The sequence below is a fragment of the Callorhinchus milii genome, unplaced genomic scaffold (genome assembly GCF_018977255.1).
Source record: "Callorhinchus milii isolate IMCB2004 unplaced genomic scaffold, IMCB_Cmil_1.0 Scaffold1, whole genome shotgun sequence".
NCBI classification, from domain to species: domain Eukaryota; kingdom Metazoa; phylum Chordata; class Chondrichthyes; order Chimaeriformes; family Callorhinchidae; genus Callorhinchus; species Callorhinchus milii.
The window spans coordinates 54,970,179-54,992,900 of NW_024704742.1; the positions used below are offsets into that span (position 1 = coordinate 54,970,179).

The window sequence follows — 22,722 nt, forward strand, 5'->3', positions numbered from 1 at the left end:
AATAGTTAGATACAGTGCAATTTTTTTCAGATGTTTCACAAAAATGAGTTGGCCTACATGGATATAATTTAGCTACCATTACATGAAATGTAAGAATGTACACATACATCACTTTATTTCTTTGTCATTAAATGCTACAGGAAATAACATGATGCCACAACAAATTTTCCATTTATAAAGTGTTAAGAGTAAGATGTACAATAAGATTGTCAGGAATGATCAAAAAACGTGAATATGCCAGCAACATGCATCATCACTGGTAGTCTTCATTTCATAAAAAGATAGGGAAATAAACCCTCAACTATAATATTGGTATGGAAAGGATGCCAGGACATGTATCTTTACAAAGAGAGCAATCAAAAAGGAAGAGTGGATGAGGCCAGGACACTAGACTCAATTAAGCAATTGTTTGATACTGTAATGGGTAGCTGTTAGGATTGGTAACCTGGAAGGATGAGACCAAATTCAGTGAGTAATTGTGTGTTTGCCACAGAGTAAAAGAATCAAAGAAGTACACTGCTCTGGGGAAGAAAAGCTTTTAAAATTATAGATCAGATGGAAAACAGCAAAATTGTCTATTATAGCTAGAACACTGACTTTATTGAAATTTGTTCTCTCCACTGTCCCGAATGTAGTTTGACTTTATTCTCCTACTGGTTACACTTTCTCAGTCACCATTCACTCCCTGGTACTTCTGCCAACTGGCTATTTATGTATGAGCTTTGTCTGAGTGCCAGCAGTCTATCTGACCACAAGACTGGGGGAGATGGGTGAGGATCAGATTAACTTAGTTGCTAGCATTGTGAGCTCAAGTGTGACTTGAGTTGCAGACCGATGCTTCACTGCATTACTAGGACAGTGCTGTATATTTAGAGTGGCCTTTTCCCTAACAGACATTAATATCAAGGATGTGTCTACCTGTTGAGATGAAGATTAATGATCCCATTTCAAAATAAAAAAAAATTCTGGTGTCCTGGTCAATCCTTCACTAGTGCATCGTTCACCTCTCGGTGGTTCGTGGGACCATTGCTACCGGAAATGACAGCTGTGTTTGCCTACATAAACAATCAATATAGTTGATATTACTTGTGATGTTCTGGATGTTTTAACTACACAAGGTGCCATATGAATTGTAACAATTATTGTACACCTATCAGACTAGTCATGTCTTCAACAGACATTGACCCCCTAGGTACCTACAGCAGGTTACTGAATGACAATCAGACACAAGGGCACTGACTATTTTTCCATCCCAAACCTGTGACTTTGGGGCCAATTGCAGCACTGCTCTGATTGAGATCAGTTAACTCAGCAGTTTGTTTGGGAAAAGTTCTACGTTAAGATCTGACTTACAATTTTAGTAGTGAAATTTTGTGTTCCAAAAATGCACCAATCTCATTACCAAACCAAAGAACACCTTTTTAAATACAAAGATCTCTTAAAGCAAGGTGATGAGGTCAGTTCCTCTGGAATATCATGCAACAGCAATGGCAGCTTCCTCTGGGTATTCTGCCAGATTCTTACTGCTATCTTCACTAGGAAGGGAGTCACCATTTGGTGATCTGCAGCTCAGATCCGCTACACCAGATTCCTGGTCGCTATTGGCAGAAAGATCAGGATCGGATTGCTTCAGGTCATGGGTTAGAATCACCGGTTGAGAATCATCATCTGTCTGTGAGGCACTTCGAGAGGTGAATATTCTCCCATTGTTGGAGTAGTCTTGAGGAGTGTTGGCTAACTCTTGATCAGAAGTGGAAATCTCCACTTTGTGTCTGTGACGCAGTATGATTTTTCCCTTTGTAGCATTGATGCAGGATTTATCCAGACTGGCTAATTTCTGTCAAAACAAAACAAATTCTGTGCATGAATTGGTGAATATTAAATTAATACCACAAGTAATTCCTCCAATGTTTAACGTTTAGTTGCTACCTAATAATTGCGAAATAAACTGCTGTGTAATATGAATGTTAACTAGTTTAGTATCATCTCAGGTTACATGAAAGCAGTACAGGTATGCCTGTACAAACTCGTACACTTATTTTCCTGATATCCACTACCAAAAATAACAGCAGTAGAACCGGAAAGATGGCCAGAAGCAAAGTTCCCTGACAGAGCAGACCTCCTGCCTTCCACAGCGATAGTAAACAGTTTAAGGCACTGATGACAGACCAGGTTCATCAGCAGGACTTTGAGAGGTAGACTGAAAGCAGGGATTCTTCCCACTCAGCTTCTGTTAATTCTGCAAGCCACAGTCCTAATGACACATGATACATCTGTCATTTGCACCACTTAAGCGGTGTATCTGTCATTGCACTACTTACATGATGACATCACATGGTCCACGGTTGCACACAATGTCATCATGTCACAGGAATCCTCCCATTTAGAAATGCTGAGGCAACAGGAACAACAGTCGCTCAAAATGTAGTGCTGGATTGTCTGCAACTGTACTGGTGCACTGCACAATAAAGTATTACTCACAAGTAAATTCAGCATTAACTGCATATTTACATCATTTGCAGTAATCCATCCATCTGTAAAAATAAAACCTAATGTACTGCACAATTTTATATCTTCACATTGCTCCCACTTACCTCTTCCAGCATCTCAAGCTCGTCTTCCAGCTGCTGAGTCTCTTCCTTCACTGCCATCAGATACTCTATGACAGACTGTCGAGGATGCATCCCTTTCTCAAACCGGTTGTACATACCTCTCCAGAACCTATTTAGAGCAGGAAATTAAAATGAGAGAAAGGTGAGCAATTCATTTGCAAAGTCATCATTCAAGAAATATGATACTTGAAATTACACTTGTAAAAGTATTCACAGATTGAAAAAAAATCATTTCAATTAATGTGGAAACTCACTGATAAGGTCAACTGAACAAGGTGACATGTTTAGCAAAGTAATGTCAGAATCAATCCTCTGCAGCATTATTGGCAATCCAGTTCCTAAGACTGTCTGGTCCACAGTAATAATAATACTTGCATTTCTTATAGCGCCATATAATAATAATAATCCTTGCATTTGATATAGCGCTTTTCACGTCTTTTTGACGTCTCAAAGCGCTTCACAGAATATACTGTAAAGTGAATTGACTGTATATTTGTGGGCGAAACACGGCAGCCAATTATGCACAGCAATGTCCCACAAACTGCCGTGGATTGAAGTGACTTATTGATTTTTTTNGAAGGAATTATTACCATCAGAAAAGCAATTCACCGATCGACTAACAACTGGGTTCCTATTTACTGCTAGGTAAATAGAAGTGTGTGGAGTAAGGAAATTTGCCCAACATTTTGTCCAACGTTTTGCCCTGCTGGGAATCGAACCCAAGTCTCTCACTTACGAGGTGAGTGCTCTAACCACTGAGCTACAGGACTGAGGCAGACTGACACACCTTCAAGATTTCTCTCGTCAACTTCATACTTTTCAACTTTTCCACCCACAACTCTATCTCTGACCTTACTACTACGTTTATTATTTATCCCCACCCTTTCAAATTTCATCCCACAGTCCCCTTCACTTTGCACACATTCACAACGTAAAAGGCGAGATACAAAAGTAATTTGTTGTCGTTGCTTCATATGCCCTCTCAAATGCCTTTCACTACTCACCCAATAGTTTCACACCCAATAGCCACTGCTTTCCCATCATTGACACACGCACACACACTTTTGTAGAGATATATCAAATGCTGCGGTACTTAGAATACTCCTCACAAGTGAAAATGATTAATCTCTTCATTGGCATTAGGACTCTTGTGATGGCCCTGACCCACACGCACTCACTGTCTCTGTGAGACAGAGGAAGCACAAGTAGCATAGTTCTGGGGAAAAGGTACAAGCAGCCCCTGGTGGATGGGATGAAATATCTCATAAATTGCAGACAGATTGGGAATGAGTGGGAAAGGGGTTCAAGCAGATAGGAGTCGTACCTAACAGTCAGACACATTCAGTTGTAAAATCTCAAAAAGTACCTAGTAATTTTGTTATCTATAAGCATATAAAGTGGGAAGTAGAGAAATTTGCCCAACATTTCACCCTGTCGGGAATTAAACCCATGTCTTTTAACCTTCCCTGTCCCTCTGCTCCAAGTGCCTGTTCATAATGGGCGATTTCAACCTCCACCTAAACTCCCCCTGCACCACTTCTGCCGACTTCACTGCTCTCCTCTCCTCCCTAAACCTCACCCTCCACATAAATTCACCCACCCACAACTGTGGTCATGCCCTTGACCTTGTTATCACCCATGGCCTTGACATTTCTGATCTCAGCATAGTGGACAAGGCCATCTCGGACCACTTCCTCATCTCCTTCTCCTTTCACATCCCTTTCTCCTCCACCAAGTCCTCAACCATCCTCTACCGCCCTTGGAAAAGGCTACCCCCGGAGACCCTCACAAAGGCCCTCGCATCATCAAACATCCTATCCCTCTGACCCTCCACCCGCGGGGATCCTGAAGCAACTGTCCAGCTGCTCCATGATCGCCTCCCTCCTCCTTCAACTCCTTTGTCCTCTGAAATCCACCTCCAAACCTACCTGATCCCCTGGTACAACAATCATCTCTGCTGCCTCAAAACCCAAACCCGGCTGCTCAAGCGCAGATGGTGGAAAACTGGCCTGACAGTTCACCAACAACTGTGGCTCGAGCATCTCCACAGCTACCGCCATTATTTGACATGCGCAAAAACAGCTTTCTTACTCCAACATCAGCTTGGAGGCTAAACACAACCCCATCCTTGGCCCCCTCCTCTTTCTGATCTACATGCCCCCTCTTGGGGATGTCATCCGCAGATATGGGGTACATTTCTACATGTACACAGATGACACCCAACTATTTTTCCACCTCTCTTTGCGACCCCCAGTCCCTTGATGTCCTGTCAGCCTGCCTGTCAGATCTCAGGGGCTGGATGAGCGCAAATTTCCTTCAGCTGAACATTGACAAGACGGAAGCCATACTCTTTGGCTCTCATCAACGTCTAAAATCTCACGGCTATCACCTCTTCCACCTACCCGACCTATCCCTAAAACTCTCCAAACCCACATGCAACCTAGGCGTCAAGTTCGACCCCCAATTATTCTTCCCCCCCACATCCGGTCCCTCACCAGCACCGCCTTCTTCCACCTCCGACGCATCGCCCATCTCTGCCAATACCTCTCTCCGAAAGCCACTGCAACCCTAGTCCATGCCATTGTCACCTCTCGGCTGGACTATTCTAACGTCCTCCTCGCCACAGCGCCTCCACTACCATCCATAAAATCCAGATTATTCGAAACTCTGCCGCCCGCATTTTTACACACACCAAACTCCGCTCCCCAATCACCCCAGTCCTTGCCAGACTGCACTGGCTGCCTGTCCCAGAGAGGATCGACTTCAAGATCCTCACCCTTGTATTCATGTCCCTCCACTCCTCTGCATCCCCCCGACTCTGACCTCCTCTCTCCTCAAAACAATACCCATTGCCTTCGTTCCTCTGGATCTGGCCTCCTCCTCGTCCCCCGAGTGCTCCGCTCCACCCTGGGCGGCCGTGCCTTCAGCCACTATCCCCCGAGGCTCTGGAATTCCCTTCCTCACTCCCTTTGCCTCGCTCCCTCTCTTCCTATTCAGGTCCCTGCTGAAGACCTTTCTTTTCGACCGCGCCTTTGGTCACTTTCCTCCCGCTCCCCCAGACTCGGCCCCACGATCCGTTACTGTGAAGCGCTCTGAGATGCCGTCCGGTGTGGAGGGCGCTATATAAATCCAAGTTGTTGTTGTTGAGTGCTCTAACCACTGAGCTACAGGACTCCACTTTAACTTAGACTCACGCATATGAAATAATGAGGCTCCTATATAAACAATCCCAAAGCCTGAATACCAACCTGAAATTATACGGAGACGTGAGTGGCCTCAGGACTCCCTGGGTCTGGCTGTGGTCTGGTCTGTAGAGGGGATTCACGTAGTCTGCACGATTTCTCCATAGATGAGGCCATAACGAATGGGTTTTCTCATGAATTCTTCCATGACCAAAAATAACAAAGCCGATATCATATCCATCACCTTATATCCATCACCACTGAAGTACAACTGTAAATTGTAAACTGATAAAACTACCACCAAGAATGATCAATGCCGATTGCCCAGGAGGTAGGACAATAATGTCCTCAACACTGGACAAGCAAAAAGGTTTTGAGAGGCAATTTTAGGACAGATAGCAGAAAGGATTCATTTACAAAGAGAGTAATTGCCTGGATACGTCTACTCACTGAGACATCAGGGACTGACACTTTTTAAATGGTTTTAAAACATTGATCAATTACTAAAATATGTGGCCCAATTCACCCGAAAATATTTTGGAGAAAAATCCTTTTTCTCCAGTGTCAGAAATGTGTAGGTATTTGAATCATATGTAGATGTACTATCAAAGAATAATCTGTAAAATCTAAATGCATTCTATTGCAAAATATTGTTCCACAATAAATGCTGATGTCTAACATCGTGGGGAAATCAACGCAAATTTCTTGGTATAATTCAATTACACAAAAATTCACATCACTTCAAGAGTTCACCAGAATGACTATTCAATAGGAATAAGGGTTAAAAAATAGGGTGAATGTCTTCACCTTACCTCAGCTCTATCCGCTCCTTCTGGCTATTACAGATAAAATTCCCAAACTGGCAGGAGTAGATGTGATGGTGAATGTGCACCAGAAATCTTTCATTGAACTCAAAGGCACATGGAAATTGATCTGTTAGCTGCCAAACACAGTCAAGAAACTGATCGATTACTGGGGATACCTCCCTGGGATCACCATCCAAGTGGCTGTATCTGTAAGATAAAAGATTGGATTAAAAAAAAGGCCAGTTTTCATTAAGTCAAAGGTTTGGGCACTCTCCAAGGCTCAGACACACAAATACTAATTTGTGCAATTGTTAGCAGCTGTATATGGGCAGCTAAACTTTAAACATAAATTATAGATGGATGGTATATTTGCTGCCAGTCGTATTAACAAAGAGATTTGTTGAACTGAAAACAAATTCAATCGAGTTGCACAAAATCTCATGACAGAATGAGTAACCCAGGCCGGTTGGAGCATTTCCTCTATTTCCAGAGTAAAGACCACTCCTCCATGTTGCCTAGTTGAATCCTCTCAAAACTGCAAAATTCTGCAGCACCCTACAAAGATTTCATAAACCACAGATGGTTCATATTATAAGCAATCCAGACATTTTAATTTCTGATTGAGTAAACCAAAGGTTCCAGTATAATGGGAGCCTGTAGTGCCAAATCAGATCAATGCTTGGATGACAAGGAGATGGTTTTACAAGGACATGAAGCTGGTTCAAGATGAATCCCAAGAGTATTGTTCTGAATACTTTGCTGGGAGGAGGAATGTTTTTGATCAAGGCAGATCACCTCCCTATTGAGGGAACTAAATATTTTAGTAATATTTCCCACATTTTTTACAACAAACCTCCACCTCCTCCACATTTTTTCCTTATAAAAATAAAACCTTACACACACATTCTGGTGCTAAAATCAAGCTAGTTTCCTTGATGTATCACTTTATGTGACTATGTAACTATATAACTTACTTTAATGGTCCTTAATCTTCCAACACTTTTCAAAGTAAAGTCAGTGAAGGCTCATACTTTTTAAATTCAGGAATCTTTACACACAGCAAGTTCCAAAGGAAAACACGTACAGACCATGAACCTCAAAGCAAACAAAAAACATTATTTACCTGTGGTTAAACTTGTGCCCAAATGACACCCAGTCCTTTTCTATTAAAACCTATGCAATAAAAAAATACTGTTACGACAAAAATGTCTTAAAAATATACAAACCATGATATTAATGTCCGATGAGAGTAACATTGCACAACTAAAGTGATACTGCAAAAAGTAACTAAATCCCAAACACAAGATGTCTTAGTCTTAAAACTACTGTCTCATAATTTGAGATTGCTGTTTTGGGAAATTCAGGCTTGATATGGAATTTCCATAACTCTTTTTAAGAACTGATGCAAATCAAATTTCTGATGAAGAATTTTCCAAACGGTGGTTGATGTCAAATTTTAAGCAAAGGCTTTGAAACCTAAAGCCATGAAGAGTTGTGGATGAAATGCAGTGGAGGTTCGTTCATGCTTGTGATACTTCTTAAAACATTACAATATCAAAGTGTTTTAGCGTTTATAGATGCCAACAAATGTGCAGAGTATCTAATATATCACAAGTTGTTTTTTTGAGCAATCAGGTCTCGAATCTGAATGGGCTTCTTTGGATAGTCCAATTTGCCTGCCTCACAGATAACAATCCTCAGTTCAGACACCAGATGGAGCTATTCAATACATCATCCCTGTGGTGCAGAAATCATATCGCCCCACTTAACAAAGCACATCTACAGAGCAGGAGCAATGCTACTAACCAATAAAGTCCATGATCTAAGACAATCATGTCCTTATAGCTGCAAAGAGAAGATGTGGGGCTTCTAAAGCAGAAAATTATGAACACCCAAATATTGAAAAACAGCCTGAAATAAGTGTTATTACATTTCTACTCAGTAAATTGAGAAAACAATAACAAAATGGAACTATTGGCCCTGCTAATCATTATCCTGAGAAGATACATTAAAATGGAAAAGAAAGCATCAGCAGGAAGACTTGTGGCTCTGCTCACTCTATTTCTGCTTCCTTTCCAGTAATGTATTCAACTTACCATGAATCCCTTTATAGTTCTATAAAATGGATCAAGTAGGAGGTTTGCTACAGAACAGACTTGCGCAGTCCTGTCCCAACCATCTGAGCAGTGAACTAGTACACTAGCTGCCTCCTCAGCCACTGCCTGAAACAACATTTAAAATCAATTACATTATATTTTCCTCCCAAATTCAAAACTCTACTTAGAGTAATGATAAGAAAACAATTAATGCAAGCAACTAGTTAACTTGATGGACAGCATAAATGTGAAAGCTCAAATAACCTTTCAAATTTTAATAAGGTACAGACTTTCATTAAAAGGCACCTTCAAAATCAGAGAAAGAAGGCAAACAAGTGTTTTCCCTGAATTAGCAAGACAAGCAAAATATATAAAGCATTCACTTTAGAAAGTTTGAACACTAATTTTCACAGGGAATTGTACTGTATCTATATTATTGATTTCTATAGATACCAAATGCTTTTCGCTAGTTTTAGGCACAGCAGCAAGTAATGAAGACCTTTAAACTTGCTCATCAAATCAATTCAACAGCTCAATTTTCCAAGCAGAAAAACCTAAACAATCTGTCAACTTTTAAGACAGCAGCTAAATCCAAATAACTCATCTGTTTTATGATCAGCCACATTCATAGAAGAAACAAAAACTTACATTGTTATATTGAAAAGTTTCAAAAAGAATAGTAACAACCATCAGGTGCAGTAACTGTTTTTGTAGGCAACATAGTCTTAGATTAGTTATGCTATTGCACTAAAATTAACCTATCTCATCCTGTTACAAGAATCATGATAAATAATGAAGGGGGGAAGGTAGGAGGGCAGTAATCACATCCAGACAACAAACAAACATACATCGGGGGGGATTTAGCAACAAAAAAAAACCATTGGCTTTGCTAAAGAAGCTATTGCCATCTTCCCCACAACCCTCTCTATCACCTCTCTATATACTGGTGCTGATTCATTCGCAGGTTTCTGGTGCCCAATTAGCACTTAGGGCTGGAACTTCAAACAACTCTGATTGGAATCCATCCCGTGTGAGCTACATTGGCTGAGACATCTTTTTTAAACAACATACTCCTTTCCACTTATGTGGAGTGCCTATATCCATGGAAAGCAGGGACAGGGTGTATCCCCTTGTCATAGACAGTTGGAAACAGAATTTAAAGCATAGTTTTGACTGAAATATACTGGACATACTCAGATGTCCATGTGAGGTGGTGGGAGAGGAGGGGAGTTTACAGGTCTGACACAGTGGTCTGAGAGGCTATGTGGTCTCACACACATGCTCTTGCGTGAATTGGGAGTCTTGAGATCTGCAGTTTTTGTGGCTGTGGCTAATTGCAATGTAAGAGGGAACAAAATAAAATATAAATAAACATGGAAACAGTTTTGTTAAGACACTTATGTATTCCTGAACTTACTTTTGCAACAAAGATACCAGCATCCATGATGGCTTTAATGTGTTTCAACCATCCTGAATTCTCCAGACCCCACAGGAAGTCACCCATAGAAGGGGATCGCAGCTCACAGACTGTAAAAATAACACAGTTCAATAATCCTCTTCATGAATCACACATTCAGAGCTCCTTCCAATGGTTCAGTTGGTAAAGGTAACAAATAAAATGTAATAAAAAACAATGTGGCTGAGCCTGCTAATGTTTTGCTCACAATGTGTTTCTTTGGATTACTTGGATCACTCCAAGAAATATTTACCTTCCAGCAGTTTTTGCAGACTGCTCCTCATTACATGGATGTTTTCTATCCCTATGAAGTGAAACTTGATGTTGGAATAGTTGTCTTCGTTCTCGTATCCCTTTCCTGCTGCTCGGTTTGCCATTGCATTTAACTGAAAACATTATAGAAATGTTATAATGCTTAAAACAGCCTCAAGTCTATCATCCTGAACTGGGTTTGCTTCAAGATGTTTTAATCTTTTATGCTAACAATGAAGAATGCATCTATACTCATGTCAGTGCCTTGGGACGTCCTCCCAACGTGAAAGGCACGATACAAATGTAATTTTGTTGATGCTGTTGTTGGCAATAGCATCACTCAGACTGTGCTAACATAACAACAACTTTGATTTATATAGCGCCCTCCACGCCGGATGGCATCTCTGAGCGCTTCACAGTAACGTATCCCGGGGCCGAGCCAGGGGAAGGGGGAGGAAGGTGACCAAAGGCGCGGTCGAAAAGAAAGGTCTTCAGCAGAGACCTGAAAATAGGAAGAGAGAACATAAATTAGTAAACTGCACATAGGACAAAAAGTGAATAGATTGTTGGGAATTGTTGGAAATTTCCTGAAGGCATATTTCCATTAAATCAATGATGAGACTTGAGACAAACCTGGAACCAGCTCAGCCCTAAAGAGACTCTGCGTATCTCCCAGGGAAGATAGTCACAAGTTGGTCATTACTCATCTTACAAGCACAGGTATGAGCACTCACTAAGTGGATTGCAGATACTAGAGATTCTGTGTAAGTAGCACAACACAGCATGAAATACACAAGAGCATTGCCACAATCTTCCTGACTAAACCGTGGAGGCTCATGTTCACAAACAGCATTAAGCTCTTTGAAATGTCTTGCTAGGCAATGTGAAAGGCACTATATAAATGTAAATGTGGAAATTGTATTGTATCATCTAGTAACCTGATAAACTGTGTTGTGCATTACATCAATCAATTTAACTATAGTTCGTGATAACTAATTATGTCACAATTATTTTAACCAATATATTCTGAATCACACAGAAGCAGTTTGTTCAAGAATTCAGTGGTTTCTGCTTTCTTCTTAAATACAGTTTCAATGATTACAAGCTGTTATCATAAACTCTGGACCCTTCTCACCCTGCCTTGGGGACATTTGTTCTTTCCTAGACAAAGAGCTACAAAATAGCTTTGAAAACACCCATTCCTGAAACTTCTGGAACAGGAATCATTAAAAATATTAACAGTAATTTCAGTTTTAACAATATTTAGAAACAGTTTATTGTAGTGGACTGCTCATAAAAAAATATAATTCCTACTTCCCCTTTCTAATATTTATTGTTTGATTTATTCTTTTAAGTGTTTAATAATTTTCTTTCTAAAAAAATTATCTGATCTGTGATCAGGTTGACAGCTCAGTGGTAATGAACCAGTGCATTCAAATTAAAGTCCTAAGTTTGAACCTCAAACCTGACTGATATTTGTGCTTTGGTTTCTCTAAGGAAAGCAGTTGCCAATCTAGGCCATGGTATCTGAGGAAATGATCTCGTTTCCACATCCCTCAAGCTTGATAGGTCAGCCAAGATTGCCACCAACAACAACCACAACTTGCATTTATATAGCATCCTTCATGTGGGGTAGCGTCTCAGAGCACTTAACAGTGGTGGAGCCTGAGGCCAACCTGTGAGAAGGGGGAGGTGACCGTAGGCATGGTTGAAGAGGAAGGTCTTCAGGCATGATCTGAAAATGGGGAAGGAGTGGGCAAGGTGGAGGGCTTGAGGGAGAAAGTTCCAAAGTGTCAGGGCATAGTGGTTGAAAGCACGGCTGCCGATGGTGGAGCGGAGGGGACGAGGGACAAGCAGGAGGCTGGAGTCAGCCGAGGAGAGGCAGCGAGCAGGTGGTGAAGTGGGGATGAAGCAGGTTGGAGAGGTAGGGAGACGCCAGGGCATGAAGGGATGTGAAGACGACTATAGAGCTAGAGAAGTGGAGATGAAAAAGGTCCTTCGGTCAATTTGATCTCATCCTTCCCGAACACCCATTTTGTTCTGTATAATGTATAGACAAGACACATGAGCTTTCATGCCATGGTTATTATGCAATCTTATGTATCAATCTTCTCTTGAAAATTCACGCATAAAATAGATACGAGGGAAGAAACTGCTAATGTATACTGTAGTTTTTTTTAAAAAACTGAGATTCTAAGTGTGCTGGTTCTAGCATGATACCCCTTTTACAGCTCTAATATAATTTTTCATAAAACCATCATATTTCATTGCATTATATACCAAAGAGTCACCAGCAATGGTACATACAAAATGCAAATCTTTGTTAAACCAAAATGGAAACATATCACAAATGAGAGTTGTCTGTACTAATGCAGTTGTTGCAGTGTGACGCCAATGGTGTGGTTACCTTTGGCCTAGTGTCCACAACGTACATGAATTCACTTCCTGGGTTCGACTTCCTGATGGCCTGCAACATCTGTTCATCCTCTAGGCACCGAGCACTGAACCCAGAGAGAGGCTGGCTGCTTCTGCAGATAGCAGCCTGGACAGCGACAAGAATAGAAACCAGAGAAACCCATTTCAGAAGGGATCATTGCTCTCCTTTTATTTAATATAATAATAATAATTCTTGCATTTGATATAGTGCTTTATCACATCGATGAGACGTCTCAAAGCAATTCACGGAGAACGCTGTGAAGTGGAGTGACTGTATACTTTGTGGGCGAAACGCATCAGCCAATTGCGCACAACAATTATTTCCAAGATGGCATGAACCTACATTTTAGTTTGCAATTCTACTGCTGTATGTGTACATACATATTGCAGCCTTCTGAGTCATCACACAGAGTCACAACACTTCCTTAGTCAAAAACACTTTGTAACAGAGTAGGATTTAAGAAGTAGAAGAAAATCATTTCAAATAAAAACTCAGTAAGTGATAAGCAAACATTTTCAGATCAGTGGCATGTTTAAATTAAATTGAAAAGACCCAATAATATTAAATTCAAACAACTTTTGAACCGAGAGAATTGTCCATTTCTCCACCTTTCAACTAATTTAGTCGAAATGCAAAGAATATTATTATTAAAAGTCCTGTGAAGCATTTTGAGATATTTTGATGATGTGTTGAGGCATTATATCAAATAATGATAATCCTTGCATTTGATAGTAGCGCCTTATCACATCTTCGATATCTCAAAGCGCTTCACAGAATATATTGTAAAGTGACTTGACTGTATACTTTGTGGGTGAAAATGCAAGGATTACTTAATTAAAAGTAGTATATAGAGTCCTTCAGAATGCAATACACAGGAAAAGGCTCTTACATTTTATCAGGAATTCTTCAAACAGGTAACAAGTGTGAAATAGTATACATACATTGTTATCCTGGCAAAAGTAAGAGAGAACAGGAAAACGTCCCCTACTCCTGAACTTGGAGCTCCCAACAATGACTGGTGTAGAGGCTGATTTGGGCACACAGAGCTCTGTAGGGTAAGTCTCACAGACCTGTTATAGGGGAAAGAAATAATTAATGAAGAGAACTGAATTAGCTGACTGTACCATTCCCAGTCACAATCAGATAATCATTAGAAAACATGTTATCACTTTTGATATTTAATTTCACAATAAAAGACCAACAGTTAATAATTATTTGAGCTACTGCTTCCAAGACACTTAAAAATAAACATCAGAGAGTTCAAAAAAGACCAGAGATGAATTCACTTGAAAGGTGATGAAGACATGCATAATGACATAAAACTAGGAGGGAGAGTAAACACCGAGGATGACATTAAAAAAATGCAACGAGATATAGATAGGCTAGATGAGTGGGCAAATTGGTGGCAGATGAAGTATAATGTAGGGAAGTGTGAGGTCATCCACTTAGGTGGCAAAAACAGTAGAGATTATTTTTTAGAAGGGGAGAAACTAGATAGTGTTAGAGTTCTTGTACACCAGTCACAAAAAGTTAGTTTGCAGGTACAGCAAGTAGTTAGGAAGGCTAACGGTATGTTGGCATTTGTTACAAAAGGGTTAGAATATAAGAGTAGGGAAGTCTTGTTGTAACTGTATAGGGCCCTGGTGAGACCGCACCTAGAGTATTGTGTGCAGTTTTGGTCTCCTTATTTAAGAAAAAAAGGATGTATTCGCCTTGAAGGAGGTACAACGTAGATTCAATAGGTTGGTACCTGGGATGAGGGGGATGAGTTATGAGGATAGGTTGAGCAATTTAGGCCTATATTCTCTAGAATATAGAAGAATGAGAGGTGATCTTATAGAAACATATAAGATTATTAATAGAGAACATTACAACAGAATAGATAGTGGGAGACTTTTTCCCTGGTTGGAGAAACTATAACCAGCGGTCACAGTCTTAAAATTAGGGGTAAGCCCTTTCGCACTGAGTTGAGGAAAAACTTCTTCACTCAGAGGGTAGTGAATTTATGGAATTCTCTACCCCAAAAGGCTGTAGATGCTCAGTCCTTGAATATATTCAAGACTGAGATTGATAGATTTCTTGTGGATAAAGGGATTAAAGGATATGGGGATAAGGCGGATAGGTGGAGTTAGAATAGATCAGCCATGATCTTATTGAATGGCGAGGCAGGCTAGAGGGGCCGAATGGTCTACTCCTGCTCCTAATGCTTATGTTCTTATATCTTCTTATAAGGTTTTGAGAAGCACTTTGATTGAGGTAGGGCTGGAGTTGAGGAATGTGGCGGAGGTGACGAAAAACAGTGTTGGTCAGGGACCGAATGCGAGGGAGAAAAGAGAGCTGAAGATTGAACCGGACGCCAAGTTTGCACAACCGGTTCAGTGAGTTTGATAGAGAGACCAGACACATTGAGGAAGTAATACGCAGAATTGAGAAGATGTAGGCAGAAGCCAAGGAGGATGGCTTCTGTCTTATCCATACTGAGTTGCACAAAATAGTGGATCATCCAGATTTGACAAGCAAATTACAATTTGGATTGATGATTTGCCCCTCTGCGGCCCCCAACCCCATTCTCAGCATAACAGATTTTTCCATTCTTTTGCTATCCCAAAGGGGAGAGCAGCAAATCAGTGCAACTAATAATAGAATACTGACTTAATTCATCCGGTATGCTGTGAAGCAGCACTCAAATGTTGCCTTCAGGACTGAAATCAAAAATGGACCAAATAATTCTGCTGCATTCGGGGAGGGGGTTCTGTTCCACAGTCATGCTTTAGAAATGTTCAGAAAAATATGAGACTTCTTACCATGTTCTATAGTTAACAAGTCTGTTAAGAAATGTAACATTTGTCACCTTTTTAACAAGCAATATGTGAAAACAAGGCATTTAATTGAAGGTGTTTCTCAAGTTTGAATTGAGTGCTAATTATTGTGGTGCATTTATACTCTATTTATATAACAAACAGCATTTTGTCCAATTTTATCAATAATCTATAGTCTCCAGTTTATTCCACTTTAAATATTTCCTATCCCCTTATATATTAAGAATCAAATGAAGATTCCTGCAGAAAGTCAGATGCAAATCAGGTTTATTATTACACTTACCCCATAGTCTCTATTTGCCTGCGAAACTTGCCAAAAGCTATTGGGAATTCCCATGCGGTTGTACTCAGCTTTAAGATCTACCATTTTCCAGCCTTGCTCTCTCTCATTCTTGTGCTGCTTTGTACTAAATGAGAAGCAGTACAGTTCTTCAAATTTTACTGAAAATAACCAAATGTCGAAAGCTTTAGGGCACATGGTACAGTTTGATTTTCAAAGACACCTTCAATTGTTTATCTAGGGTAATGTAATGTAAAATGTAATTTGTTGTTTGTTGTAGGGTACTCCAATCAACCTTTGATTCTTATAGAGACAACAGGAGTGATAACAGGGTATCTCTGTGCATTGCACATTTAACCCCTCCCTTTCCCAAACTCCCTCCCAAATTATGAAAATGTTAAAAGCATCAACAAACAGATTTATATTAATATAATTTGCATTTGATATAGCGCTTTGTACGTCTTCAAATAAAACAAAACTTATTCAATGCACATGTTCAACATAACTAGTCAGGCCTGATACAGGCTGACCCTGTTATAACACAGTGATTTAGATCCAGCAAATCTGACCTCACATTCTAACGGGGCACAATATAAAAATGGTCACCAGCCATCAGGTCCTCCTTATGTCACTTCCTACATGCATTTCCAGTGGTTCCAGGGTTAGTGCTAGGCACTGAGAGGCCTCTGTACTATGCACACAAAGCCAGTCAGTCAGTGACAAATCCCTGAACTGCATCAATTTTTTATAGCACAAGTCCACCCACATTCTAAATGATCCACGCTCTAACAAAATGCATGTTAATAGGGTCAGTCTGTATATTTAAAAAGCATGGTCACATAGCAATAATTTCCAGCAGGAGTGCATCCTATGTCCATCCAGCCTCGGTTATTATCTTTAATATTATTTTTTTTAATAGGAAAGTATACAAAATATGGCAAGACAAATAATATTTGTGTAAAATAGTCTGGATCCTTTAATCAAATCATCCGGAGTTCTCCACATACTTTGGGTATTCACCAGGTTTGTTAGTAAGCAAATGTTGTAGCATCCCATTCCCTGGTCCCTGATACATTATCTAATGTCACACTCAGAAATTTGACCTGTTTGCTTCTGGTTATTCTTTAAACTCCTGAGTTCTGTTTTGCTGAACAGGACCTTTAAAACTTGCTTGGATCCAAATTTCAGGAACAGGTTTCTTGTCCATAATGTTCACCGCAGCATCAGCACAAATAACAAACCAACTTCAGGAAATGATTGGAACATTCTATAATTATAGCTTCAAAACAATTTAATGTGTGGTGAGCTTGTATTTCTTGTTTTATAATATTTCTTAAACTTGAGCTACTGTACAAGTTATTGTACAATGTCAAGCAGGGTGCAGGGGGAGAAGGTCTGTCTGGGTCTAGATTTATTCTAGGAATGAGGCATTTTCAAATGTACAGAATTTGGCAAATTGTTGAATTCAGTCTTAAATTTGAGTTGTTTTTTACTGTAATTTTTAAAAGAGCTTACGTAAAACTGGCCTCAAAATGAAGGCCGCATTTAGGAATTTCCCAAATTCTGAATGCTCCAAAAAGCTACATAAATAGACTAAATCTATTAAGGAGTCCTGTAGCTCAGTGTTTAGAGTACTCGCAAGCGAGAGACCTGCGTTTGATTCCCAGCAGGGCGAAACCTTGGGTAAGTTTCCTTGCTTCACACGCCTGATAATAATCCCTCAAGAAAACAAAACAATAATAAAATTGGTCACTTCAATCCACGACTGTTTGTGAGACACTGTTGTGTGCAATTGGCTGCTGTGTTTTGCCCTCAAATATACAGTCAATTCACTTTACAGTGTGTTCTGTGAAGCGCTTTGGGACGTCCTCCTGACGTGAAAAGCGCTATATCAAATGCAAGGATTATTATTATTATTATTATTATTCTGTGAAGCGCTTTGAGACACTTCGCTTTATACCAAATGCAAGGATTGTTATTATTATTAAATCTAGACCCAGGTGAAATTTCTTCCCAGTACTCCTTTGTTAATCAAACTTTATTCTAGATCACCCAATGAGAGTTTATTTTCAATCCTTCACACAAATCCTGGTTAAAAATAAAGATTATTTCCAAAACAAGACGAAGAAGCATAGAATGATACCTGGACGAGACAAGCGGATTAGCGAAAGGTAAATATCATGGCAATCTCTTTCCTGCGGAATGATAAACTGGATGACCTGGAAGTTCTTGCAGCGAATAAGTAGTGGGCAGCCTGTTGCAGCTGTTGCTTGCTTTTCCACAGCGCAGATTTGACTATGAAGTACCTAGTGCATAAAGAAAACAAGCAATGTATGTCTGCAAACCGCTTGTATTTATTTCTGTTAATACAGAAACCAATGGCTGGAACAGGCCTCAGATATTTCGAAGCTATAGTATAAGGTGCCTGAACAATATGTACAACCTAAAAGTCAACCTCCCACAGGATGTAGAGAAAAAAATCCTGAAGCTGCTGTTTCTATTAAAGCTTCAGATCTTACCTCTTGAGATAAGCCTGCCTTGTAATACATCAGGGTCTACCATCTGGTTGAAATGTATAAACTCGGAATGCAGTTATTGGGAATTACCCAGAATTACCCAACACTGTTCTTAGTGCCAAGGAGCCGCTAGTCGATGTGTTGTGGATTTCTAAATTTAAATCATACGTTGGGACTCCTTTCTGTCACAAGACAGCAAAAGAAAGGATAACAAACAGGTAACAGATGTGCCAACATACCACTGGTCAGAAGTCATGATTGAGGCCAGAGACAAAATATGAGTAAATCCGTCAATCACACACGTGAAGGGAAGGTTGAGTCCAACAACCTTTCTGCCATATTATGCATATACTGCTCTTTCAGATAAAGCTGGTTCTGACAAACAGCGAGTTTCATTATTATATTGTTGTCTATTGGATTTTTCAGCACAGTTGCTGGTCGCTCGCCCAGCTTGCTGCACACAGGCACAGCGGGCAGGAAGTGATGTTAGTGGCAGACGTTTTTCAGTAACTAGTGTCACACACGCTCAGCTCACAGAAAGTGGTGTTGTGGTGGCCATTTTCACTTTGTGCCAATTATAACGGTTGCTTGGGTTTAGGAACCTAAAATTGCATGATATAACAGGTTTCTCCTGTAGAGCAAGTAAAGTAATTATCAATTCCCTTTTTTCTATTAATTTTTTTGGATCCAGAAAATTATTTATCTTGGTAAAAGCAGAATGTACACTCTGACAGAGCTTCGTGGCTACCAATCAACATTCTGTTGGTGTCTAAAACAATACAGAGGCAGAAAAGAGCTGAAAGCTAAAGTCAACCTACCCAAGTTTCCTTACGAGATTCAGACAAATGTTCCACAAAGATGATGTGTGTGGCTGTGAGATATAAAGAACCAACCGGTGCCTTCTTGGAAGAGATTCGATCCAACAAACGGACGTTTTCAACCTACAGATATCAGTGTATGAAGTCTTTATCAAAATCTATCTACAGAATTCTGAAATCACCATCTGAATAACATTTAGTCAACAAAGTATGTTTCAGCAATCCTGTGGAAAACTCAATACAGCAGTAATACAGTGCTGAAGATAATTACTGGGAATCTGTTAAAGGAGAACTTTATTCTAAGATTACTTGGTAAAATGCTGAGTTGGCTTAGAACTAGCACAAGACAAGATGACTTCATAAGTAATTTAATAATTTGTAAGTGAACAGTTTTACAATAGAAGACAGGTACCATTGTCACCAGTGGGAGGAAATGTTTACGTTATATCCTTGTCAAAGTAATTTGCTAAAGAAAAAAGGTCACATTTCCACTTTTTAAAATTTAAAGCCAGCATCACGCTTTCCCCAATCAAATGCTGCAGAAACTAAATGTTGGTACAGAGTAAAGCTCCCTCAATTCTGCCTCAACAACAACAGTGATAAAATAGGGTTTTGCAATGGGATTCACTGCTGGAGACTCAAAAGTTGCTCCTGGGAGATCGACAATGTTTCGCAACTGACTCGGGGAATTCCGCAATTAGTACTAATGCTTTGAAGCGGGAATCCTACAAGATGACTCTGATGTTCAGTGCTTACTGTCAGGATTCCCTGTCAGTGGCTCTGAATCACTATCATTGAGTCCCTCTGGAAAATGCCACTTTTTTAATTCCAATATGTCAATCCCAATATCATGAAAGGATCTCCCACTTCACCTATGTAACGATTATATTTCCCAACTCACCATTGTTATCATACCCATGACTGAGGTAGAAAACTTTGATATAGCACCTTAGCATATCATCAAAACATTGCAAAGTCCTTCACAGGATTTACTTGAAATATAGCGACTATGCATTTGTAGGCAAACATAACAACCAATTTGAACATTGCAAAGTCCTATTAATAACCAGGAGGTGTACAACAATTTATAATCTGGAGGATTGTTGGCCAATAGAAACTTTTCGAAAGCACTGTGGGATTTCTGAACAGGCAGATGCTACCTTGGTTCAACATTGGAGCCAACACTGATGCCCATGAGCACAAATTTGCTTCCTATGGCCCAACGTCAATGGGCGGGCATTTAGCCATCTACCACTGCTCTCTGGAATTCCATCCTGGAGTCCCTCTGACTCATTCCCTCCCTCCTCTCTTTCAAGGCACGTACCTCAAAACGTAGCTGCTTGACTCTGCTTTTGGTCATCTTTCCCCTCGTCACCCCTCTCAATTCCCACCCCCAGCTCAGGTGCCCATCCAGCACTGTGAAAGACTTTGAAACGCCCTCCCAATAAATATAATTATTTAATTGTATTGTATCCAGTCACCAACCAAATTAAATGTGCATTGCCTTATAGGCCATAATTAAGATTTTGTTGCAGTCTCTAATCTCACCACTAACACTGTACAAAAAATTAAAATGATTCAAAAAACAGGAATATAATTGCAAATTCCAAACATTTTTTCTTGTAGAATAATAAAGGGAATGTTTACGTTTCTGTGTCTTAGATTCAAGCACTCTGGGATGCTATTCTACGTGAGGGGCCTATATAAATGCAAGTTGTTGTTGATAGAAATGCTATAACAAGTCAATTTTAACTCTACATGGATGGCACAGTAATAATAATATTAATCTTTGTATTTTGTATACCGCCTTATCACGTCATTGAGCTGGCTCAAAGCACTTCACAGGATATACTGCAAAGTGTAGTAACTATATCTATGTTGTCTTTTTGTTAAGTTTCTGTGTCTTAATAAATACTAAAACAAGTCTATTTTCTTTAACCCTGTGCATTGATGGCACAGTATAATGTTTATGTCAGTCTAGGCTGAATACAGGGATGGGGAGTGCTGAATTGTCAGTGATGCTGTTCTTCGGATGAGACATTAAACCGAGGTCCTATCTGCCTATTCAGGTGGATGTTAATGATCAAATGATACTATTCGAAAAGAGAAGCCAACAAATATCAAATGCAAGGAAGGATTATTGATTATATCAAATGCAAGGAAGGATTATTATTAAATTTAAAAAATGGTCATTTACTTCATGGCTGTTTGTGGGGTATTGATGTGTACACATTGGGTGCCACTTCCACCTACATTACGTTATCCTTGCAATCATAACATTATACCATCCTTACAAAGGGTTAAACAAAAATGAGGTTGTTATTGTAGGCTTTGCCATGTCAACCTTACAGAAACAAATACTGTGCAGGGCGAAAAAATTCCATTATTATTCCACAAGAGAACATGTTTGCATTTTGGAACTGTATCCCTGCAACAATTTGTAAGTCTTACCTTTTCATTTATATTTTTAAAAAAGATGGCCAACCAAACCTTTACAGCGATAAAAAACACACACACACACACACACATCATCCGCAATATTTTGCATAACAATATGAAACCCTAATGTTGAAAAAAAAAGGGAAAAGGAGCTTTCAAAAGCGTAAGTGCTGATGATCCGACACTGAGAGAGAGGGGTACAGTAACTGCTCGCTGGGGATGACAAGGTCAGGGAGAGAGAGAGAGAGAGAGAGAGAGGGGAGAAGTCAGTCACATCTGCAACATCTGTCTCTCACCTTCGGGGTTCTGATGTGCTCCATCCCGGCTCTGCAGAAACGGGAATAACAGGAATAACAGCCACCGCTGTGTCCTCTCTTGGGAGCTGCACCGAACTGACTGCAGTCAACCGGGACAGATGCGGCGGTGCTCGTTATCTCTGCAAACAAAGACCTGCACAGATCCTGTGACTGGATGTGATGGAGACTCTGGGTACCACTCCAGCCTCGGGCTCTGCTCCTGTCTGTCTGTGTCTGTCTGTCTGTCACTTGGTCACCCAGCACACTCTGCACTTTGCGCACAGCTTTCCTCCCTATCCTAACGCCCTCGCATCAAAGCCCCCCTCTCCCCCCCCCCCCCCACCCAAAAAAAAAAAATATTGTGCATGTCCAAATTCCCACCCTGTAAAATCACGTGAAATACGAGCAAAGAAACAGATGAGCGTTGCTTTTGCTGTGGTGGGTTTGGATCGGTTTTCGTGGCTTCGTTTGCAAATGGTTTGTCTATTCGAGCTGTGTCTTGTCACAGTGCAAAGTGTTTTGCAGACTAGATTTTACCTGCACGCATTTCCTTCCGGTGTACAAGTCAAGAGGTTTTGGACATTGCTCTCATTGCAACAACAACTTCCACTTATATTATGTGGAGTCCTGTAGCTCAGTCGTTATAGCACTCGCCTCGCAAACGAGAGGACCTGGGTTCGATTCCTGGTAGGGTGAAAAATGAGGCGAGTTTC

The 22,722-nt window shown here is 40.2% G+C and overlaps 1 protein-coding gene and 1 non-coding gene across 2 annotated transcripts; both read right to left on the bottom strand.

The window, feature by feature from the left end:
- Positions 1 to 33: 33 nt before the first annotated feature.
- Positions 34 to 22,343, bottom strand: mtmr7b (myotubularin related protein 7b). The gene is made up of 14 exons (XM_042342176.1): positions 22,010 to 22,343; positions 19,275 to 19,397; positions 18,084 to 18,246; positions 15,944 to 16,101; positions 13,783 to 13,911; positions 12,812 to 12,946; positions 10,406 to 10,538; positions 10,114 to 10,223; positions 8,697 to 8,822; positions 7,724 to 7,773; positions 6,607 to 6,807; positions 5,861 to 5,995; positions 2,595 to 2,721; positions 34 to 1,837 (listed from the first exon to the last, which is right to left on the bottom strand). Exons 1-14 carry the CDS (start codon positions 22,031 to 22,033, stop codon positions 1,475 to 1,477), a joined length of 1,977 nt encoding a protein of 658 aa, XP_042198110.1. The 5' UTR covers positions 22,034 to 22,343; the 3' UTR covers positions 34 to 1,474.
- On the bottom strand, positions 3,311 to 3,388 carry trnat-cgu. The gene has a single exon. It is a non-coding gene; the product is annotated as a tRNA-Thr (tRNA).
- Positions 22,344 to 22,722: the final 379 nt, after the last annotated feature.